The sequence below is a fragment of the Elgaria multicarinata genome, chromosome 3 (assembly GCF_023053635.1).
Source record: "Elgaria multicarinata webbii isolate HBS135686 ecotype San Diego chromosome 3, rElgMul1.1.pri, whole genome shotgun sequence".
In the NCBI taxonomy this organism is placed as follows: domain Eukaryota; kingdom Metazoa; phylum Chordata; class Lepidosauria; order Squamata; family Anguidae; genus Elgaria; species Elgaria multicarinata.
Window position 1 is genome coordinate 127,303,016 of NC_086173.1, and position 24,056 is coordinate 127,327,071.

General features: G+C 42.0%; 1 protein-coding gene across 2 annotated transcripts in view; it reads left to right on the plus strand.

The window, feature by feature from the left end:
• The first annotated feature begins 10,869 nt into the window (after positions 1-10,869).
• The window catches only part of CRBN (cereblon), a 30,894-nt gene continuing 17,707 nt past the window's right edge, over positions 10,870-24,056 (plus strand). The window contains exons 1-2 of one of the 2 annotated variants that reach the window (XM_063121618.1): positions 10,870-11,030; positions 20,444-20,553. In XM_063121618.1, coding sequence (XP_062977688.1) covers positions 10,964-11,030; positions 20,444-20,553 — 177 coding nt within the window. In that variant the 5' untranslated portion in view covers positions 10,870-10,963. Of the gene's footprint in view, positions 11,031-20,440; positions 20,554-24,056 lie in introns of both variants that reach the window. The other variant, XM_063121617.1, reaches the window with a different exon arrangement.

A 24,056-nucleotide genomic window follows, 5' to 3' on the forward strand; every position in this document is an offset into this window, starting at 1 on the left:
ATTTGGATGACATGTAAAATCACAGACTATCCACTGTATCCAGTGTTAGTCCTACTTAGAGTAGACACGTTGACATAAATGGGACTTAAATTAGCCTACTATCAGATATAACAGCTTGTGATGGCTCTCTTCAGCCACAAGGAGAGGTGATTTAGCTCCCTTGTCTGTTTTTTTTTTTCATAAGAAAGAAAACATATTCAACAGTTCAGAACAACATGACTTGTGGGAATGTACTGCAATAATTTAAATGAGTGTCTCTGTAGAATTGCATTGTTGAGCTCTTTTGTAATTAGTTAAATTATGAATATGCCTGTCATCTAATCTAGTCAAGAAGAGAAGAGCTGACAAATATGGCAGCTCTTTGTTACACAGTTCTAAGTCAGACAGTAAAACATCAGGGATACCTTATGTCTGATAATACAATCTGTTATCATTAGGTCTGTTTACTGTTGCAATTTGTTTCATGTTTGAACACATGCACAGGCTGAAACTATTGATGCTAATTAGCCATAGAACATATTTTCTATGCAATTATCGCTGGATTTCTTACTAAATGAAAAAGGGAGATGAAAGAGTGTTTCAGCTCTATGTACTAAATGTCAGTGCCCTCTTATTACAATCCACGTCAAAACATAACAAATGGGATTCCCAGTCGTAATTGCTGTGACAGAAAGAGCATTTTAACTATTCTCTCTCTCTTTTTCTTTCCCGCTGTCATCATAATGGCCAGTATGCATAGCCATTATTATGAGAGTGATAGAGTATACAGGGCCATTTATGTGAAAAACCAGAGACAATTTCCATCCTGTCCCACTATGGAATCCCTCTCAGTGTAGAGCACCTAGTGTTACGGTCATGTCTCCAAGTGAATTGCTTTGCTGTTTCTCATAGGAATAAATGCTGGACATTCATTTACAGTGGACAAAATATAGCATTACCACTGAGCCTACCCAGGGCTGGCGCTTCCACAGAGGCCAGTTAGGCGGCCGCCTAGAGCGCCAAGGTAAGGGGGCGCCGAACGGCGTGCCTAGAAGTTACGCTCCCACTCCCAGAGCCGCTCTAGCCGAGTGAGGGCAGCTTCCGGGCGCGCCGTTCCGAAGCCTTCTGCCCCCCGCCCCAGCGTCCCTGGCTTGGCTTCAGCTGGGCGCCTGCCCAGCAGCAGAAGCCAACCCGGGACACTGGGGGGCGGGGGTGGGGGCAGGCATCTCCACGTTCTGACTTCCGGCGCGTGCCAAACGTCAGAACGTGGAGCCGTCTGACCACCCTCCCCGAGCTTCCCAGCTTGGTTTTGATTGGGCGCTCCCAGCCAAAGCCAAGCCAGGACGCTGGGGAGGGGGTGAACGGAGGGAAGTGGAGCTGCCCGCCCCCCCCACCGCAGCATCCCGCCAAGCCAGGAGGACTTCGGGCGATGGACAGGTAACCTGTCTCCGCCTACCTGGGGTGGGGGGGATACGGTGGGGTGGGGGGTGAAAGCAGCTCACCTTGCCTAGGGCGCAAAAAAAGCCTGGCACGGGCCCTGAGCTGTGGGCAACAATTGAGAGTTGGGGAGTCATGTTACCTCCCTCGAACTCCACCTCTACCACTGCCGAAGGGTGCACATGAGGACAGCCGCCAGTGGTCCATATGTTGCCCACCTTTGCTCTAGAAGGAAGCAGGTCTTGCCTCTTCCCCAACACCCTTGCTGATTGTAGATGGTTTACTTGCCCCCTAGACTTAAGGAAACCGCTGAGACTGGAGCATCTGAATAATGAGAAGTCAGTGCAGTCTGTGTATGTATTTGTGTGTGGCTCTCTGGAGAAGATGCCAGCCAGAACTCTCATTCTGGGCGTGGGGGAGGCACGGGCAGTGATAGCAATAATGGGGAGCAAGCAGGCGAGTAGTGGCGGCACTGTTGATCATCCTTAGTGCCAACTGCATCATGAAGCCCCAGTACACTTCCTCCATAAAGCACAGCTCAATGGCATTCCCCAGTAATCACATCCTCTAATAATCTTTCCTCCCCCCGCCCCGCCACATTATTGCTCAGCACCAGCAACTAAGCAGCGTACTCTATTCCCCTGCAAGTGCACACATGATTGCATTCAGGAATTACAGTGATCTGCAAAAAACACTGCTCAGACATCAAATCCATGTTTACATCCACAGAGCATTTAGCTAGATATTCAGCTTCTGTTTGTCTGGGCAATTATGTGTGCAAAATGCTGATATATTATTTGTGAGCCAAATTAAATATATATTATCAGTTTCTATACTGCATAGAAAAGGATGACAGCCCCCCCACACACACACACTAATGAGTTATTCTTATCCATGTTGTTTTAGAAAAGGGATGCACAGCTATCTTTCAAGTGACAAATGACAGAGCAATCTCAGTCACAATAAAAACAAAAAAAGAAAGGAAGAAAAAACCATATATTTGGAAACAAAATCCAACTAGGCAGCCAGATAAATACTTTATTAATCTCTGTTATCCTATTATGCTGTTAAACTAGTAATCAAAAGCAGTACATCATTACATAAAGGTCAGTCCTCTGAGGAACTGTATGTTGATTTCTCTATTGCCCTATAATATACAAAGCATGCCAAAAAAAAAAAAAAATGTCACCAGTCTGCCAGGCTTTGGATTGGTTCCATTGCCTAAAATTTGTTCAGGGATCACATGAGCAACTAAGCAGAGCCAGGTTCAACCTTTTGTAGCTTTCTGTTTCAGTACCAATAAAATGACTTTCCCACTGGGAAAGTCCCTTGAGTGTGTCTCTTTATACTTACATTTAATATTTTTGGGTTTAAGCCTTGAATGACAGGTATTGTCGATGATTCTTATTCAGACTGCCAATAATCTCTTTCCTAGTGATATCAAACAAGGTAACAATGGTAGAAAATGCAGTATTGGGGTGGCAGGGTTGCAGTATAAATTTCTGAGATTATATACAGTAAATGTCACCGTTTCATATCGATGCAAACAGTATAGCATGATATTCTGTATTACTTTTTCTGTCCAAATTGGGGCACTGCAGTCATCTATATATTGGGTTCTGTAGGGTAAAACCTGGTAACTTAGGGTGTGCTTACTAGTTTCCAATAAGAGGGAAGCAGGTCTTGCCTCTTCCCAAACACTCTTGCTGATTGTAAATGGTTTACTTGGCCCCTGAACTTAAGGAAACCACTGAGACTGGAGCATCTGAATAATGAGCAGTCACTGAAGTCTGTGTATGTATTTGGGAAGGTGCAGAAAAGGGCAAATAAAGGACCTTGCTAGACCGACCTGATAATCTGGTGGGGAGGAGGGGCGAGGCCGCGCTGCAGCTAGTGCGGGCCGTCGCCCCTAGCTAGACGTAACACACAACGGGGTAAGGGAAAGCCCGGTCGCGTCCTCCATTTTTTTTTAATTAAAGGGCCATGTGCGCAGGAGCGCACCAACGGAAAGGTAAGGATTTTTTTTAAAAAAAAAGGTTTCCCCGCTCCCCCTGCCCCTGATTTCCCCCCCACAATGTCTGATGCCCCCCTGCCCACTCGCTCGCCTGTCCTCCCCCTGCTCACCATGTCCGCCCCCCGTTCGCTCACCCGTCCCTGATCTCCTTGCTCTGGCCCCCGCTCGCTCACCCGTCCCCGATCTCCTTGGCCTGGCCCCCAGTCACTTGCCCTTCCACGATCTCCTTGTCCTGGCCCCCGCTCACTCACCCATCCCCGATCTCCTTGCCCTGGCCCTGTCCACCATGTCTGATGCCCCCCGCCCACTCGCCAGACCGCTCGCCATGCCTGCCTGATCACCCCCCCCTGCCATGTCCAATGCCCCCTCCACGCGCCCCCCGTCCATGATCTCCCCACCCTGGCTCCGCTCTTCCCCCCTTCATCTCTCCTGCCAGGTCCGCTCTTTCCCCCCCGGCCCCCATCTCCCCCCCCCCCCCGTCCTGATGGGCACAGCGCTCAGCTTCTCCCAGCTCCTCGCAAGTAAGCGAGCGGCTGGGAAAAGCCACGGAAGTAGCTAGACCTTCCGCAGCCCCGGGCAGATCCGGTTATCCCGGGTTAAGGGAGGATTTAGCCTGGCCTGACCCCGGGATCCCCTGTGCGTCGTCTGCACACACAGCAGGGAGCCCGGGCCTCACACCGGGCTAAGTCCTCGTCTAGCAATGGCCAAAGTGATCAAGGGGATGCAGCAACTCCCCTGTGAGAAAAGGTTACAAGCAGTCTCCAGCACCATTTCACAAAGGCTTGCTTGGAAGAAGGATTCCAAGCATCTGGAGAGGCTGCCAGCCAGATCTCTCAATCTGGGGGTGGGGGAGGCACAGGCAGTGATAGCAATAATGGGGAGCAAGCAGGCGAGTAGTGGTGGCACTGGGTACTGTTGATCATTCCTTAGCAGCATCTGCAGCATGAAGCCCCAGTACACTTCCTTTCCACTGGTTAGGGAAGTATGAGGGACACCCTCTCTGTTGTGGCACCCTGGTTGTGGAATGCCCTCCCCTCAGAAGCCCGACTGGTGCAGACGCTGGATTAGTTTAGGTGCAACATTAAAATATGGCTTTTTATCAAAGCCTTTGAGGGCTAACTTTGCCTCAAACTGCAAGGTTTTATTAGGTTTATTTGTTTTCATTGCTTTTAAGTTTGTTTGTTTTACTGGTATTAGTTAATGGTTTGATACATTTTTAGCTGTGTAAATTATTTATTGTTTTATACTGTTTGAATCAATGTTATCTGTTTGCCACCCTGAGATCTCAATGATATAGGGCCAGATACAAATGTTTTAATAAATAAGTCAAGGGAATAGTTGATGGTTTTTATCACATCCTAGCACAAACTTTATTAGACTCAATACAATCTTTCTTCAACATAAAATGCACACTCACAAATTTTATTTCATTCATACCCTGCATAGCAACTTATAAACTGTTTCTTAATGGGTAGACAAAGAAAACAATGAAAGAGTTCTGAAACAGTTGGGGGTTTTTAGAGGTAGAAGTTAGATTGTCAAAAATGTGTAGTACAACATTATGTTTCCATCTGAGCTAGAAAAAGGTGCTACATTTGGGAAGAAGACATGAAGGCATCATCTTTGTATCTGTTTTTATGAAATATTTAATGCACAACACAAAATAGAAATAGCAAATATATTAATGAATCACTTCCCATCCACTTAATTTCTAGGTACCAGAGAGCTTCAGCTATTGGGCGGTATAGAAATGTAATAAATAAATAAATAAATAAATAAATAAATAAATAAATAAAATAGGTAAACCCAGATGATTATCTTATGTGATATTTATATCTTAATGTATATGAACTGATGGAGATAATTGAAGTGCCACTACTCAGGGTTCATTGAAAAAATGTGCTAGATTATGATGTTTTGAATACTTTCTGACTTGCATGCTATTCTGAAATAGGTACCATATATTTAACCATTCAAACCAAACCTAGTATTGCATAATGCAAGCAAGAGGCACATACAGAAGTCTCTGACATAAAGACAATGAAAATGGGGAGTTAGAATGAATGGCGAGGTTGGCAGTTTGCAGATGACAACAAATTTAGTTTTTACCACCACAAATTGGTTAAAAACAAAAACAAAAAGCGGTTTTAAACAGCTCCAAAAGATACTCACCAGACTGGTAGATGAACATTAAAATGGTAAATGTGGTTCAATATAAATCTGATGCACTTTGGGGCAAAAAAAGACATGCAGTCATCCGGAGTTTTGGAGTGCATTGCCATTAATATGCTGATGACACACAGGTCTACTTCTCCTTTTCATCTTCATCAGGTGAGGCTGTGGATGTGCTAGATAGATGTCTGGCTACAACAATGGACTGGAAGAGGGCTAATAAACTGAAGCTCAATCCAGGCAAGACTGAAATAGTGGGTGGTTATTCTCACCAGATAAAGGGTGTGCAACCTGTTCTGGATGGGGTTGCACTCCCCCAAGAAGGAGCTGGTTCATAGCTTTGGAGGTCTTCTGGAGCCATCTCTGTCACTTGAGGATCAGGTGGCCTCAGTGGCATGGAGTGCCTTCTACCAACTTGGTGGCCTAGCTACACCCCTGTCTGGATAGAGATAAACAATAATAAAAAATATAACATGTCATAAACAATCATTGGACTGAGCTGGCAATGATTGTCCAAGAAAGGGATCTTCAAGTATATTTGTTTATTTATTACATTTCTATACCACAAAGTTCTCTGGGCAGCTCACAAAAATGTAACCACAAAGTTGTAGTGGATAGCTCAGTGAAAACACTGAGCCAGGGTTCAGCAGCTGTGAAAAGGGATCAAAAATAAAACTGCCAATATCTGAATGCCTTTATAGAAATCAGGGGTGCAACCATGCTTGGAATGCTGTGTACAGTTCCGGCTGAAGAATCTTGAAAAGGAGATTGTAGAGCTGGAAAAGATGCAGGAAAGACAGCCAGAATTGTCATGGGGCTGGAGCAATTTCACTGCAAGGTAAAGTTACAATGTTTAGAGCTATTTACTTTAGCGGGGCAGGCAGAGGCAGGTGAGTAAAGCCATATGTGATAGACGAATATAAAATTATGCATGGTATAGAGAAAGCAGATCAATAAAGGAAAAGTATTTCCCCTCTCTCATATTCCTATAACCGAGAGTCATCCAATGAAGCTAATGGTGGGAGATTCAGGACAGACAGAAGGAAGTACTTCTTCACAGAACACAGTTAAAGTATGGAATTTACTACCACAAGATACGAAGATGGCCACCAACTTAAGTCGATGCAAAATGGAGTTAGACAAATTCATGGAGGATAAGGCTATCCAGATTACTGGTCAGGATAGTGATATACTTCCTCCAGAATCAGAGGCACTGTACTTCTCAATACCAGTCACTGCAGAACAAGAGCAGGAGAGGACTATTGCTCTCATGTCCTGCTTGTAGGCTTTTAACAGTGTTTTAGCATTTAAGAAAGCTGTAAAGACTGATCTCTTCCGGCAGGCCTATCCAGTGGAATTTTAGGATGCTTTTAGTATGTTTTTAGTATGTTAGGATGTTTTAACAATGTATATTGTGTTTTGATTAATATTTTATGTATGTTATACTTCTTCTTGTTGTTCCCCGCCTCGATCAGGATGAAGACAGCCCAGATAGATGCGACGGCCAGGAGTGCCTACAATCACCTTTGGCTGATACGTCAGCTGCGCCCCTTCCTAGAGTCAGAAGACCTAAAGACGGTAGTGCACGCACTGGTAACTTCGAGGCTCGACTTCTGCAATGTGCTCTACATAGGACTGCCTTTGTGCCTAGTCCAGAAACTTCAACTAGTTCAAAATATGGGAGCCAGGCTGGTCACCAGTACACCTAGGGGTGACCACACTACACCAGTTTTAAAATTTCTTTATGGCTGCCAATTAATTTCCGGGTGAAGTATAAAGTGTTGGTCATCACCTTTAAAGCCCTACATGGCTTGGGTCCAGGCTACCTGTGGGATCGCCTTCTCCCGTACAATCCGCCCCACACACTCAAGTCCTCTGGGAAGAATTTACTCCAGCCAACAAAAACAAGGGCTGACAACTATTACCCAGAGGACCTTTTCTTCTGCTCCCAGTTTGTGGAATGGCTTGCTGGGAGAGATTTGTCAACTTAATAGTCTTCCAGAATTTAAGAAAGCCATAAAAACTGATCTCTTCCGGCAAGCCTACCCAGTTGAATTTTAAATTTGCCTTTTAATGATGTGCTGCTTTTAGTGATGTATTGGTTTTAAATGTTTTAATTAGTTGTATGATGTTTGCATTTGTGTTGTGCCCAGCCTCAATCCAAAGGGAGAGGCAGGTAACAATTATTATTATTATTATTATTATTATTATTATTTCTATATGCATCTAGTTGATCACCATAGGCAATAGGATGGGGTTTGATCCAGCTTCATTGTTCTTATAGACCCTGTTCAGACTCACACTAAGCCACAGTGGTTAAGCATTTTAAACTAAATGGCTTAGTGTGTCATGTGAACCATTCCTAACCATAGTGGCTACATAGTGGCTACATAACCATGGTTTAAACATGCTAACCATTTGCTGCAAAAGGGCTAGCAGCCAAACCGTGGCTTAGGGTGCTGTCTGAACAGGCCCACAGTCTTATAAAGTGTGAAGAGTCCTAGAGCTATCATTCTCTGTATCCCAGAGACAAGTACAAAATGGAGGAAGAACCATTACTGAAATATCCTGATTTCATTTAAAATCCACTGCAGTATATTGATAGGCTATGGCAGATGATATGGAAATAAAATACTTTGGGATGTGGATATATCCTCACAGAAGCAACAAAACTGATGATTAAAATAATTTCTGATTTGCAAAGGTGCAATACCTCTGGGTTACCAGAGATAGAAAAGTATGAAAAGGTTGCAGTAGGATTTTGTCAGGGCATTGTTTGCAAGCAGATGATTGCTTTATTTCACACAAAAGCTATTGGAGTGCAGGACACAGCTCAAATGGCCATTCATTAAATCATTTCATCTGATTAATTTGGGTAGGAACTTTTCTTTCTGAAATAATGAGAGCTTAAGTTTCAAAGCTTATAAAATCCAAGGTGGAGAGGAAGCTCTGAATAATGGTTTTGGCCTTGTGAATCAGCTAAATGTTGTTTACGTGAAAAGTTGTTTATGTGAAAATGATCTGTTTTAATCTCTTAGGGCATCCTGGTGCACATTAGATGTTGTGGGGAAAGCCCTTTGGAGGACACTATTACCCACAAGTGTTATTTATAAAGAATATGCCTTGCCTCTAGAACTGCATTATTTCTGAAGAAAAAAATAAGCAACATACAATATAGATACACCGGAAAATTGAAAAACAAAACATTCAAGTAAATTTTGGCCACTCGGAAAGCAAATGGTGATAGTCCTGATCAGATCAGGATAATGGTGTACTACCTTAGTAAATACCTTCTCTGGTCTGTCTGTGCAATGGATAATAACATTGCCATACAGAGGGAAGCACATAGTACAAGTTCCCACCTAAACTGTAAAGAAACTGGTGTGTGTATGTACAGCATTAATAGGTAGATGATGACTGTGGTCCACTGGGGATTTCCTGGTTAATTTCTGTAAACCACATACCATCTGTTGGTTGCTGGGAGTTTTGTAAAGAATGTTGGACAAGCTTAGGGTGACCCTATGAAAAGGAGGACAGGGCTCCTGTATCTTTAACAATTGTATTGAAAAGGGAATTTCAGCAAGTGTCATTTGTATGTATGTCACGCCTGGTGAAATTTCCTCTTCATCACAACAGTTAAAGCTGCAAGAGCCATACTGCAGCTATACTGTGACCAGATTTAAAAGAGGGCAGGGCACCTGCAGCTTTAATTGTTGTGATGAAGAAGAAATGTCACCAGGTTCTCCATATATACAAATGACACCTGCTGAAATTTCCTTTTCAATACAATTGTTAAAGATACAGGAGCCCTGTCCTCCTTTTCATATGGTCACCCTAGACAAGGTGGTCTATACAAGTCAGTTATGGGGATCCTATGAAATGCTTCTCAGCCTTGTCCCTTATTGCTGTTTATTACTGCTAGCAACCTTGACGTGTCTCTGGATCATTTATCCCATTCAGTATCACTCATCCCCAAACAACCATTGGTATGAAGAAAAGTTTTCCTATGATCCAGTAAATATTTTCTTCGCTTCTATCTCATTTTAACTTCATATTTTATTTATTTCTTCACTGTGTAAATTATAGATTGAAGAAAATTAAGGGATTGATAGCTAATGCTAAGGGATTATGTATATGAGTCCTGAATCTTTTATAACATTGTTCCACGTGTCTGTAAGTCTGCATGAGTATCTGCCTTCTCCTCCAGTGTGGGTGTTCAAAATATCATCTGACAATTGTGAGAGTATGGCAATAGACTGTTTGTGGATCCCCCTACTATCTCTTCTTTCCCACTTCTCCAGGTGCCCAAAATATAAAATTATATTAAAACAACTGAATAAAACTACCTGAGTAAGTTAATCATCTGAATAAAACTACCTGAGGTTTTAAACTCTGTTTAAAACTACTAGCAGCACGCTTAAATAGTGGACAGGTCAGAAGTAATAACCTCAGCTTAATAACATATGTTTTATTAAGATGAGAATGAATGTTGTGCCTATGTACTCTCCTTCATGCACTGGCTTCAGCACTTCCTTTTCCTGCCCGGTTTAATCTTTTTATTTAGGGTGACCATATGAAAAGGAGGACAGGGCTCCTGTATCTTTAACAGTTGTATTGAAAAGGAAATTTCAGCAGGTGGCATTTGTGTATATGGGGAACCTGGTGAAATTTCCTCTCCATCACAACAGTTAAAGCTGCAGGTGCCCTGCCCTCTTTTAAATCTGGTCACATTATAGCTCCTGCAGCTTTAACTGTTGTGATGAAGAGAAAATTTCACCAGGTGTGACATGCATACAAATGACACCTGCTGAAATTCCCTTTTCTATGCAACTGTTAAAGATACAGGAGCCCTGCCTCCTTTTCATATGGTCACCCTATTTTATTATTTCCAAACACCAATGAATAAAAGACATTACAGAAAAGTGTTGTGTGTGTCTGTTATACAATACGTATAAACGTTAGTGGTTTAAAACCCACTTCACCAGGTGCACGGAATGTTACCCTCCATTACTAGATAGATCGATAGAATCCAGAACTGCGTATATGTACAACATGGATACCCGAGCAAGGGTATCAGAAAGAACAATGATAACCCATAGGTTACAAAAGGCCCCCAAACGCAAGAAGTTATCTGTGTGCCAAGCTCAAATGGATAAAAGCGGTTTTTCACAATACACTTCCTGCCCCAGGAAAAAACTGTCTTAAGGGAGGCTGCAGCGCTCCTTCAAGCCGCTAGAAGCCACTGCGGGGCAGCAGCAAGAGCAGGATCCGGATTAGAGCCTCTTGAAAGTGCCGCCTCCTTCACCTTCCTCCCTCCCTCGCCGCCGGCGCCTTCCCAGACTCCTCTCCGGGTAAACAGCGATGGCCGCAGATGAAGGAGGCGGAGAACAGGATAACAACATGGGGAACCACTTGCAGCTTATTCCCGGTAATGGCCGCTCCCACCGGGCGCGGCAGGCAGCCAGCCAGCCGTCTCCTCAGCGCAGTGGCGAAGGCGTGCTTCCAAGGGAAGGCAGGCAGGCGGGCAGGGTTTGGGGGGCAGCAGAGGTCGAGGGGGTCTCCATGGGCTTGTGGGGGGCACTTGCCGGGCTCGCGTCGTCTGTGGCAGAGGAAGGGAAACGGGGTGCCTGTGGTTCTAGCAAGGGCGGAGGAGGGAAGAAAGATAAGCCATAAGGGCCCGAGGCGTTTCTGAAGGAACTGGGGTGGGTTAGGAAGAGGGGGACAGGGCTTTGTGGGAAGGGGTGGGTGAGAGTTGGGACGGGGTGTGTGAAGGGAACAGGAAGGGCAGGTGTCTGAAGTAAAGAAAGGGAGTCTCTTAAGGCGAGAGTCTTTGCCTGCGCTGGGAAGGGTTGAGAGGGAAAGAAGCTGAGAACTGTGGCCGCGGCATGGAAAAGAACATGACACGGGATAATGGGGAGGTGGGTCGGGGAGAGCATAGGGGCGTGGTGCGCTGGAGTCCGGTGGGGGGAAGAGGTAGGTTTGAGACTTGGAGAGTTTTAATAAGGGTGGGGTGGGTTTGAGTGGGATTTGTGACACTGAGATGCAACGCTGGGGTGTGTCTGGAGCCTGACAGCTTTCATGAAGGAGAAGGACTGATGCATTCAAAAGCAAGAGAGAAGGGGAGTAAGGTGTCACTAATTTTTGAGAAATTGTTTTTATTTTTATGCAACCTCCTGTTGCATCTTTTAAAAATTAAAAATAATAATGCTGCAAACAGGATGCAATCCTATGTGTGTTTAGACAGAAAAAAGTCCTCCCAGCATTCCTCAGCCAGTCATGCATCCTAAGCGATATTTTATCCTTGAAGGAAGATACCGAGATTTACCTCCTTTGAGCTTCTCCAGTTAAATTCTGGTTGTCTCCAGTACTGTTAAAGACATAGGTGATTGTCAGGAAATTGTCAGATGCCCTGTCACGAAAGCAAGCATCTTGGTTTCATTATGGGCACAGTCTGCAGTGTTCTATGAGATGGGAGTGGTGGATCAATAAAAACGAAAGGGTAACTGTGAAGCAGAGGAACAAGGTATTGAAAGGGAGGAGTGGGGTTTTTGGTATTGGGAGTGAGTGGAAGACTGAGATATAGAGCTATAGGAATAGCTAGAAGACTGATATAGGAAAGGGAAAAGATTTTATGTTACTGAATAAGAATGGTACTGGAGCTTGGGATAATAGGGTCAAGTGGATAATGTGATAAGTCAGGGAGAAAGTGATAGTCATTTGGAACATTGGAGACTAGAGGGAGAAGGAGGCATATTACTACAGGCAGGAAGAGACTAAGGGTACTGGAGACAAGCACAGGCTGGCAGATGTGCCTATAGTGAAAACTGAAGTGGGAGTCTGAAGCACAGGGCATTGGCTGACAAGAAACTGGGACAAAGACGAAATGTATGGAGTCTTATGAGGTAGCAGCATTAGAAATTGCTATTTGGGATCAGGCCAAAGCACCTTCAGACCACTGTCAAATGGTGGACAGCCAAATGCCACTTATGAGTGGGCCTAGCACATGGGATTGGAACATTGGGGAGGAAATGGGAAAGGACTTAAAACTCTAGTCTAGACAAGCATCCTGTTGCATCATGGCCAGTCAGGTGTTCTGTGAAGTTCGCCAACAGGTTGTGAAATAGCCTTCTCTTGATGCTCTTTGTTCCTCAGCAGTTGGTATTCAAAAGTACAGTGCCAGTTAGGTGCTGTAATTAAATTTGTAAATAAACCCACAAAAGTAACTTACCTGCAAAAACCCAATTTTTCCACACTGGTTGTGGAGGAGAGGAACCACCCTCCTCTGTGGTCAGCATGAGACCATAGGCTACTGGCTTCTTAACAGACTACCAAAAGAATTGCCTACTCCCAGGTGGCTTAGTTTCTATGTTAGCCATTTACTCTGCAGCCAGCAGTTCTTCTACAATAAGAATGGAACATTGCGAAAGAACAAAATATTCTGAAAAAAATAAGCAGAAAGAGGAAACTTTGCCTGTCATTCTTCCAGAAAGAACCTGAATAGATTGTATATGCTCTTCGATATCTTTCTGAAAAACACCTACTATTGTGTTAGCCTTTCTCCCCCTGCCTCAGCACATAGTGGGTTTTTTTTAGTGAACTAGCCCAAGATATATTTTCTGTTTTCATGACAATTCACCTAAGCCAGAAGCCATAATATCTTGTGGTATAAATTTATATCAACTAAAGTTCCACCAAGTGTGTTGGACTGCAATTACCATAATTCCCAGCCAGTATGGCCACTGGATGGAAATTAGGGCAGTTGTGATTCAACAGATCTGGAGGGCACCAAGTTGGGGAAGACTGCTATATCATAACCTATTAGTCATTTTTTTCCTAAATGAAAACAACTTAAATGTTATTTCAATATAGGTAAGGTACATTATTTTGTTTGCTTCATTTGGCACCTTTTCAGCCTCTAGAACATCCTCTTTGAGAGAAGACAGCCAGAACTGTATACATATTCTAAACGTTGCCTCCCAATAGATTTCTATAAGAACATTACTATACTGGACATGCTATTTTCAGTCACTTTCTCAATAATTCCTTTTTCACCAGTACCACACACGGGGATGGTTTGGACAGTCTAGGCTTCATAGTTTATGGAGATAGAAATGAGCATTGGGGCCAAACACTCCCCTCTCACTTTTTCTATCATTGTGTTGGCATGTAGTAAGGCAGAGTTCACTGTTCACATCCCAACCAAAAAAACCCTCTTCCTAATGCTGGCTAAGAAGCTACAAAAATAACCTAGGATCACATCATGCTTTATAAAGCATGAAATGATTGTCTGAATCTTATCTTTAAATTGTTTTCATTGACCTATTCAATATGATACCAAGATCTTTTCTGTTTACTCACCACAAATTCAAACCTCGTTCATTGTATATGTGAGGGGTGGGGAATATGTGGCCTTCCAGATGTTGGTCGACTGCAACTCTCTTCAGCCTCAGCCAGCATGGCCAATAATACAAAGCATTCGAAATGGCACAGATAAATCAGAAAAGTGTTGTAATGTGCCTTGCTAAAGTGTCTCAGGTACTATCCAACAAGTACTTAGGACACTAGAGAAAGTACCATCCCCACAGCAAACACCCATAACAGTTAGGATTGCTACGTAGCAAATCAGACTTCATCAGCAATTTGGGTTCCTTATTTTCCCCTCCCTGGAGTTCAAGGTGGTATCCATAGAGTTCCCAGGTGGCACTGATCAGGTCTAGACCTGCTTCATTTTAGCATAATTGCTGTGTGATGTGCCTGCCTTGGTTAGTTTTAGCACTGGTAAATTGTCCCGTCCCCCCCTCTCACAGTAGTAGATACGTTTGCTAGGACTATGTCATTTGACATTTCCACAGTTAAGGTTTCAACTTGACAAGACCCTTAGGGAAGCTGAGGATATATGAGGCACAGAATTTGTGGATATATTTTATGAATTAGGAGTAACAGAAGGATGGTAGAATGGCTTGTCTGATGGGATAAATAAGGAGAACTTAGGAATTGGGAATCAGGAATAAAAACATTTGTTATACGAAGTTTGATAATATGCTAAGATTGTTAACTTAAAAACAGTTTTTTTAAAAAAAAAAATTATAAAGTGCATAGATGCCGTACAGAAATTTTAAAAAGTGAACCTGGATTGGATCCAGATTTAGTCATACTTAAGGGTATACCCATTGACATCAGTCAGATTTAAAATTGGTCATGAATAAGTTAAATTATCACAGTAGGTAAGTATGGTTAAATCTGGATCCAACCTCTTTCCCACAGTCTCAAATTCTAATAAGAAAAGATAACTAACATTAATTAATTAATGGGGAGGGATAGAGGAAAATAGCTGGTGTGGTGTAGTGGTTAGGGTGTTGAACTATGACTGGGGAGACCAGGTTCAAATCCCCACTCAGACATGAAGCACACTGAGAGACCCTGTGGGTAGGGAGAGATCATTTATGCCAACTTGCCATGATGATGAATATTTAAAAACAAGAAAATTACAATAGTATTTCTTGAAGTTACATAATTTTTCTTCTAATGATCAGTTGGAATAGTTGGTGTGGAGATTGTTCTAGAGGAAATGAAGTGCCATACATTTGGCTATGATGAATTTGTGGATTCTGTTAACATTGTTTAATATAAACATTGGCTTTGTAAAGAAAAGAAAAGCCAAAAATGTTTAAAAACATGTCCGTTGTGGTGTTAAGTAGCAGACCATGTGTAGTTGGAATGGGTAGCTTTGGGCTAGATGTGCTGTAGTGGTAAGAGAGGCCAGTTTAGGATAATACATGCCGGTTTGCTTTGATTAACCAGCTGAAAATAAAAGTTAATGGCAATAGTAGTCATAGGATTGATTGTTCTTCCACCTGGGGCAATTGAAACATGGTGTCTGTGATAGAATGTGCACACAAATAACTGGATACTCAAGTGGAGTAACACAAATTCATCTGCATGTTCAATGAATGTGCAGAGGGAGACAGATAAAGATAGTCCCACAATGCCTCCTCCTCCTCCAACGACTTAGATGTTCATTAGAGGAGTCAGCATGCAGTTCCATTGGTGGTCAGGGGGAGGCCTTATAGCCCTCTCCCTGTATTCTTTCAGTTTGTGGAAGAAGTCATATGAACCCCTCTTTACTGAGCTTTCATTAGAAGTAGGGATGAAATAAAGTGTTGCACTATTCAAAATGAGAAATCTGGAGAAAGACAGGTTTTTGTAGAACTATAACTAGAAAAGTAGAGCTGGGCCTCTCTGGAAAGAAGTGAGGTTCTTATACTACGCTGCTGAAGGTGCAAACAAAATAGTTTATATAAGAAATATAGGATATCTGTGCTACTTAAAATAATTCATGTATTTTGACATATGTCAATAAATGCCCTTCATCTTTTTCTTCCTCCCACCGTCTTAGGGCACAATCCCATGCGTGTTTAGACAGAAAGAAGCTCCCCAACTCCCAGCATTCCTCAGCCAGCTAGACTTTTTGTGTTTAAATATACATAAGATTGTGCTCTTAGTGGCATGGGAGCCCCATTTCAAAGTGGAGGAAGAGGGGAGGGCGAGAGGCAATTTATAGGCTTGGATTCTCCCTCCCCTCTCCATTGGCGCCACAGGAAGGCTGCAAATGGCGTGCCTCCACGTCTCATCTCCCCCCCCCCCAAATAGCCTCCCCATGCACAGGCTGTGCCGGGCGTGGAAGTAAGGCATTTGTGAGAAATGGGCAGTGTGGGAAATAATGAGGCGGACACAAGATTGGGATTTAAACAGGGCCACGTTTATTAATAGATCTGTAGAAAGGAAAAACCTAAGCGGGCATCTTGTCTAATCTGGCGTAATGCCGTGGTTTTATCGGGCGAGACATTCACGGCCTGAGAGTGGCACCTCAACATTCGCCATCTCCCAGGCTTCCCCTTTTGGGGTAGGGAGGCCTTCCATGTCAACCGCCCCTCAGACCTCTGAGTTGGTGAGGAAGGTTGGCCTCAAAGGTAGCCCTTATCACTGCCAGCTGGGCCACGGGGCTCGCAGCTGGAGAGCCTCAGGAATTATCGATCACTGCAACAGTGCCTCTGAATGCTCACTGGTGCTTGTATCATCTCATAATTGCCAGTGGAATGGAGCTATAACTGAGCCACTCTGCTATTGCGTTTGCTCACCCTTCACACTTGATTTTTATTTAAGGGATGTATACATCACCCTTCAACAAGATCTAGGGCAGTTTGCAAAAAAAATCACCATAGAGGCCTTCCAGTTTGCAGTTGCAAAACAAACAATGCAACGGTTAATCATTAACAGTAAAGTGTGGATTTCCAGTTTTATTCAGAACAACAGTTGTTGCTGTCTTCCCCCAAACAAACTTTAAATATGTTAACTAAAGTTCCTCCATGTGAAATTAGTTATGAAATGTTGAGCATAATGTGCAGTTAAATTTAATATATAGATCAATTCAGCCAGTTCACATAACACAAGGGTGGTTAGTAAGCCACAGTTGCTTGTTAACTGCTTGGTCCATTCTGGCCAGATTTACATAATTGTCACTCAGCAGCATACTTTATTGTGACACCTAAACCCAGCAAGGGTGGTTATTCGGTCAACAAACCACCAAGCAACTAAACCTTCGAACAGTACATGGGTTCTGAGTGGTTTGTTAACCATCTTCTCTTGCTAGTTTTGTCATCACAACAAGCTGCACCAGTGAGGGATAATTATGTAAATCCAGCTGACACGCAACCGGCACACACGACTTATTAACCATCCTTGTGTCATGTGAGCCAGGTCAGCAAAATGTTCTTCAGTTGGCTTCAGGTTAGAAATCAAAGACACTCCTGCTTGAGTTGGAACAGAATAGTCCCTTCTCAAATTTTAAATGTCATAAGCAATAGTAATATTATTCTGTTTAATGGTTTCATTTCCTGAATTTTTTTTTTACTTGGAATATACTTGAAGGAAATTGATAAAGTGAGGATCTAGCCATATTGTGATGGTTGCAAGCATTGTGGCTTGAAAATGATTTGGCCAGTGTTTGTTGACAATAAAATGGAAAAGAAATTAAGGATGAAGGGAGGAAAAAACATACTGCACTTAGTCATGAGAAATAGGGTGGTTTGTATTGATATTGTTGCAGACGTAACTGTTAAATAATGAAACTGAAAGAGAGAAGATTGGGACTATAAAATGTTTTTCAAATGTTTTCCTGTAATATGTTGATTGCAAGCTTATCAGTAGGGCGTATGTTAAATAAGGGTCCTTAGTATTAGTTTAGTGTTCTTGAAGGAATGCTCAATCCAAATGCTATTTGGATTGAGCATTCCTTGATGCATATTATCAAGGAAAGATGGAATAGTTGAATAATATAAAAAAGAACTTTACTTTCTCTGAAATGTGTAGCTTGACTTTATCGTTTGAATCACTGGTATAGATCCTTTAAACTATTTTTTGCTACTGGCATCCCTGACATGGTACACTTTGTTTGGCCTTCCTATCTGCTAGTAGTGCAATATAATTTGAGTTGATAAGTCAGACCTAAGTTCAGCCTTAGGTCAAATAATGGAACTAGAAGAGTCATCTCAATGATTTTCAGACCTGGGCCCACTTTTAAGTCCAACCATTTCCGGTGCTACCCACCTGAGGTTGGTACATAACCCAATCATTGCTCATAACACCATCTTGACGTTTCATGAAAAACCATCCTCAGGACATTTCTGGATCCAGTGGAGTCTATCCTGTATTTATAGGTATGCAATCCAATTCCCATCTCTGTTAGAGCCTTGGCTATAAACAGTAACTATCAGAGGTGACCAATTAAAAGCTTACCATTCCCCAGAAGTAAATAGACAGCTTTACTCTTGTAGTATCTTTACTCTTGTAGCACTATTGTAATTTTTGTATTATATCACAAATAAAAATAAATACATTATTTTGACATTTGCGATATTTCAAATGTGTGTGTAGTTTGACTTCCATTTTAAGATGATGCAGAGCAAGTTTTGTGTGGTTTCATCCATCTAGATGTAAGAAGACTGAAATGATCGTCTTTTGGTTTTTTTCTGTTGTGCCACTGCAGTAAAATGAGTCATCTCTCTTCACAGGCTTTAGGCTCCCTCGGCCAACATGCAGCGCAGTTAGGTTGCTGCTTTCTTTTCTCATAAAAATAAGGGAAAATGAGGAAACAAAACAGAGTTACCATAAGGCAGACTTAAGAATGAAACATGGCCTAATGTCAAAATTAAATGGCAACGTATTTTAAAGCGTTGTATCCACTAATAGATCAAGTATGAAGAGAGAAGGGTAGACTTTAAAAAAGACTGTAGATAAGATTGTCTCCTTCAAATGGACACTATGCATGAAAATATAATAAAATATGACACTGCTTGATAAAATATTTATAAAACAGGTGAAAGCTGGTGATAATGATGAGCTGGACTGTGTTCAAAACTATGTTAGAGCAATGTTTTCAGAATTCAAAAGGCAATCTGAAGTATGCGGTGGCTATTGTTAGTGCAGTAGCAGGATAGTGAAGAAACACCAGTTTGACTGCCCTGCCCTTTAAACACCATTTTAACATTGGGTTGTGTCCAGATTGGCCATCCCATCCACAGAAAGGTTCCGTTCCCTTCATGGAAGGCACCAGGATCCACCAGAGGCTCCTGTCTAGCGGAAGGAGAACGCTGTCTTCACAGTTTCCCTCTTTCAGTTCTTTGCGTTGCTTGTCATGATGCCGTTTTGCAGGTTCCTGACCCTCAAGAACATCTTTACAGGAGACTGTAGTGGGGGTGGGGTGTTGGTGTTGTTGTTTTTAAAAATGATGGCTGAATACTGTTTATTTATTTTCTTGTATTTTTACTCATGCTTTTAATTTATTTGTTTTATGAGGGTTTTAGTTTGTCTTGTTAGCCGACTTGAGTGTCATTTTTTGGTGGAAAGGCAAGATACAAATCATACGAAGAAATGAATCACAATTAAATCCTTTGGATACCAATACTGCCAAAAGAAGACGAGATCTTCTACTAAGACCCTCCTCTTGCTCTCCCCATCAACTGCAGGATGTTACAAGGACACAACATACAGAGCTTTTCCTCTTGTGGCACCGGTACATTGGAATGCCCTGCCAAAGGAAGTGCACCAGATCCCAATAGCTTCGTGCCTTTTGATTAGCCGCCAAAGAATTATCTTTTTTGCTGGTTATTGTTGGGTACGGACCAACAGGAATCAGAATGCTAATAATCCAATGTTGACTTGTATGTTTTATTTTTGTAATTTTGGATCTGTTTTCATCTTTGTGTGTAAGTGTTGGCCCTGACTATTTTTAACGAAAGGCTGGATAAAGATGCTGAAACTGAATAATAAATCTCCAATGGTCTGAGATCTTGGTATCCAAAGAACTGCTTGTTTCCATATAAAACAATTATAAATGAATTAAAAAATTTAAATGCTGTATAATAAAAACCAAACAGCTGTTGGCTAAGCTTGGCTAGTGAGAGCAAGCCCATCTAGGAAGATCTTTAAATCTATCCATAGATGAGGAATTTTAGGTTCCAAAATTCCTCATGTCTCAGAAGTATGATGAACTACACAGAGTGGGCAGTTCAGCACAGAAGTCCTTACTAAGAATACTTCCTGAGTCATATGAGGGTAGATCATAATGTTTTGTTGAAACGATAATGTCTCCTAAAGCACATTTTACTAGCATATGGGCAATTATAACCTTCCACTGTAAAGTATAAGTATGAAACTTATTATTGTCTTTTTTTCAAAAGGGTTTTTATAACATCGACTATTTCTGGCAGCTTGATACTTGTGGTTTTGTTTTGTTTGTTTTTTACTTTTTTTAAAAAAAAACTGTTTTGGACTTGTTAGCAGAGAGTGAGGAAGAGGATGATGTTGAAATGGAAGTTGAAGATCAAGACGGCAAGGAGGCTGAAAAGCCAAACACTATTAATTTTGATACTAGTCTGCCAACTTCACATATGGTATGTATTTCATAATGATGTTCTTTCCTTGCCATCTTTGTCCCGTTGTCCCATTTTTGTTATGTGTTGTAAAACACTTGAGTGGTTCATTCCCTGTTCCAGGAATTGAACTGTTTACCTGTTCTTGATGGGGTTGCACTTTCTCTGAAGGAACATGTCGATAGTTGGGGAATGCTCCTAGATCCATCTTTGTCATTGGAGGGCCATGTGACCTCAATCGCTCAGAACATTCATTACCAACTTTAGTGAATATGATAATACTCTCATTCCTGGCTAGGAATAGCCTAGCCACTGTGGCTCAGGCACTGATAATCTTACAGCTAGACTATTGTAATGCACTTTAAGAGGAACAGAATGCAGAATCTAGAGTGATCAGTGGGACACTCAACCATATTCACATTACACCTGTGTCAAAAGAACTGCACTGGCTGCCTATAAGCTACCAAATCATGTTCAAGATTGTGTTGCTGACACAGAAAGTCCTAAACAGACCACCTTCCCCTATATATACCCAACTGGCTTTTAAGATCTTCAGAGGAGGCCTTCCTGGTTGTTCCACAACCAACAGCATGTCACCACAAAGTACTTTGAAGACAGGCTTTGGTGCAGTGCCCACCCTGTCACAGTTTGTGAGGCAGAAAATGTGGTCTGTTTTAAATGTCTCCTGAAAATGCACTTGTTCATCTAGGCTTTCTCTGGCTTGTAATTAATTGTAATTAATCATATGCTGCTACATTTTACTCTTTATATTGCTTCTATTGTTATTATAGTTGACATAGTTTTTGATATTTATACGTTACCCACTTAGAGATGATATTAAATAAATACTTGGCACCCTGACTTATCAGGTTTCAGCTTCAATTTACTGTTCCTCATCCAGCCCATAACTGCATCCAAGCACTGCTTCAGAACATTCACAGGCTCTCCTGGCTCAGACTTAAAGAAAACTGGGACTGGTGTTATCAGCACATGATGATACCTTTTCCCAAATCCCTAATGTTCACTCCCAAAGGCTTCATATAGTTATTGAACAAGACTGGGGACAAAATAACTGTGAGGGAGGCACAATTACCCACTGCTGTTCTCTGGAATCTTTCCCATAAGTAAAAGCTGAGCCACCATAAATGGTGCCCCAGCTCACAGCAACGTCCCAGAGGGATATTGTAGTCAATGGTATCAAAACCCACTGAGAGATTGAGAAGTAGTAACAGGGTTGAATTCCCCCTGTTTATCTCCCTAAGATAGTCATCCACCAGGTTGGCCAAAGCCAATTTTGGCCCAAATTCTGACCTGAATCCTGACTGGAATGGATCAAGGTAGTCATTTTCATCCAAGTACACCTGCCACTGAATTTCTACCACTCTTCTTCATCTTGCTCCAAAATGGGGTATTTGAAACTGGATGATAGTTAGTATAGATATCTGTGTGTACGGAGTGATCCTTCAAGGCTACGGGGACCATACTGTCCTGTAGTGATGCATTCACCACTTCCCTGATCCAAACGGTCATTCTTCCATGGCTAACTCGAAGAAGCCATGATGGGCAAAGGGTTGAGAAAGTATCTGGTGGGTCGATAGTTGCAAGCATCTTGTCCACATCTTCAAGCTTCTAAAAATGAAACTGATCCGACAAAACAGAACAAGGCAATGCATTAGCCAACTCAACAGACCCTGTATCCACAGTGGCATTCAGGTTATCATGAATTGGAAAAGTTCAGCTGGACAGCTGAGATTTTCCAAGTAGTTCAAAGGGTTTTAATAGTCTGTTCAAATAATCTTGGCACCATACCATCCATGGATAGTAATTATTTCTTCTGCTAGTACCCCTGTATATCCTTACTGGATTTGAATATGCAAGCAGGTGGGAAATATAATCAGTATTTTGGAATTCTCTGTGCTCCACCCTACTCTCATCCTTTTTCAACTGTTTAGGCTAATGTGATGTCTTGCCTTGCCTTCTACTGCACATAAAGTGAGTGTAGCACCATCTGCCTACCATAACTTTTGAGGGGACCTGGTAGAGTTGACTCTTCTCAAAACCCAAATCATGCAACAAGCTTGTGATACAGATTGAATATATGCATCTGGTACTCTCTTTCCAAAGAGACTGGGAAGACTGGAATATGGTGGGCTCAAAGCATTGTATATTAAAGCTCTGCTTTATCTGTACCTAACTGGTTTGGCATTTCTTCACTAAACATTCTAACATTCACACTAAACATATTGAAATAATCACAGATGGTTAGATTTTAGGCTGTTTGGGTTGAATTCAAAGGTACCCAGAAAGGCTGTGATTTACCTTTTATGTTTGAACTTTGACTTTTATCTCAGGCTAGAAAACCGGAACTAAAAATTAATCCTGTTTTAACAACAGAGTATCTTGTAGCACTTAAAGGCTAACAAAAGTATTCTCACATAAACGTTCATGGCCACTTCATCAGATGCATGAAGTGTTAACCTCACATTGGCAAATCATACACATTGTTTTACTGTTAAAGGCAGCCTAAAAATAACTTTAAATAAATAAAAATAAATGTACTCTGACCACATGGTTTACATGCTCTCCGCCTCCCATGCGGGCATATGTATACAAATCTTCAAATTTGAGGTGAACACTTCTAGTATCTGATGAAGTGGTCAGTATCTATGAAAGATTATGACAGATAAATGTGTTAATCTTCAAAGTGTCACAAGACTTCGTTGTTTTTGCTGCAGCAGAATAACATGGCTAACCCCTCTGGAATTTAATCCAGTTATGTCCCTCTGCTTGTGCAATCTTTTACAGAATCATGGGAATTGTTATAGAATATATCTATTATAGCAGGGGTTCTCAAAGTTTCTACTCCCAAGGTCCCACCTGAGAGAGCTAAAAATGATTGAAGCATACCAGTCACAAAATGGTAGTGCAGGGTTAGAGCAACCACAAAATGGTGGCAGATGGAGGTAGAGTTTGGCATAATCAGCTGAAAATTGCTGATATCATTTTATATTGATACTAAATCCCTCTTTTGGAAATGGCTAAATTCTTTTCCATAGCTGTTTACTTGTAGTTAAACTTTCCTCAAATGAAGTACAGATATTGGCTCTAGTAATATCGTTACTCAACCTTTGCTGTTCAGACAGAATTTGCTGATCCAGAAAATACTTTTTCATTTTATATTGTTTTCTATCCTATGCCTTTCAGAGTATTCCCACTCCTCTCCTGTCATTTATTCTTCCCCTCCCTTTTCACATAACTTGTACCCTATATGCAAGTGCCAGTTTCTTCTCGCCTTCCTGCTGCTTTTATATCAATTTCCTCCCTCTTATTTTCTTCTTTTATATTCCCTGTAATATTTTTTAGCTTTGCTCTCTATCCAACTGCCACACCTATCTATGCCATCTATGCCTGAAGTATTGAGACCCACCTGAAAGTTGGCTAAGACCCACTGGTGGAGCCTATCCTACAGTTTGAGAAACTCTGTATGCCAACTCCTCTATTGGAAGGTGCAAACTCTTCTCCTG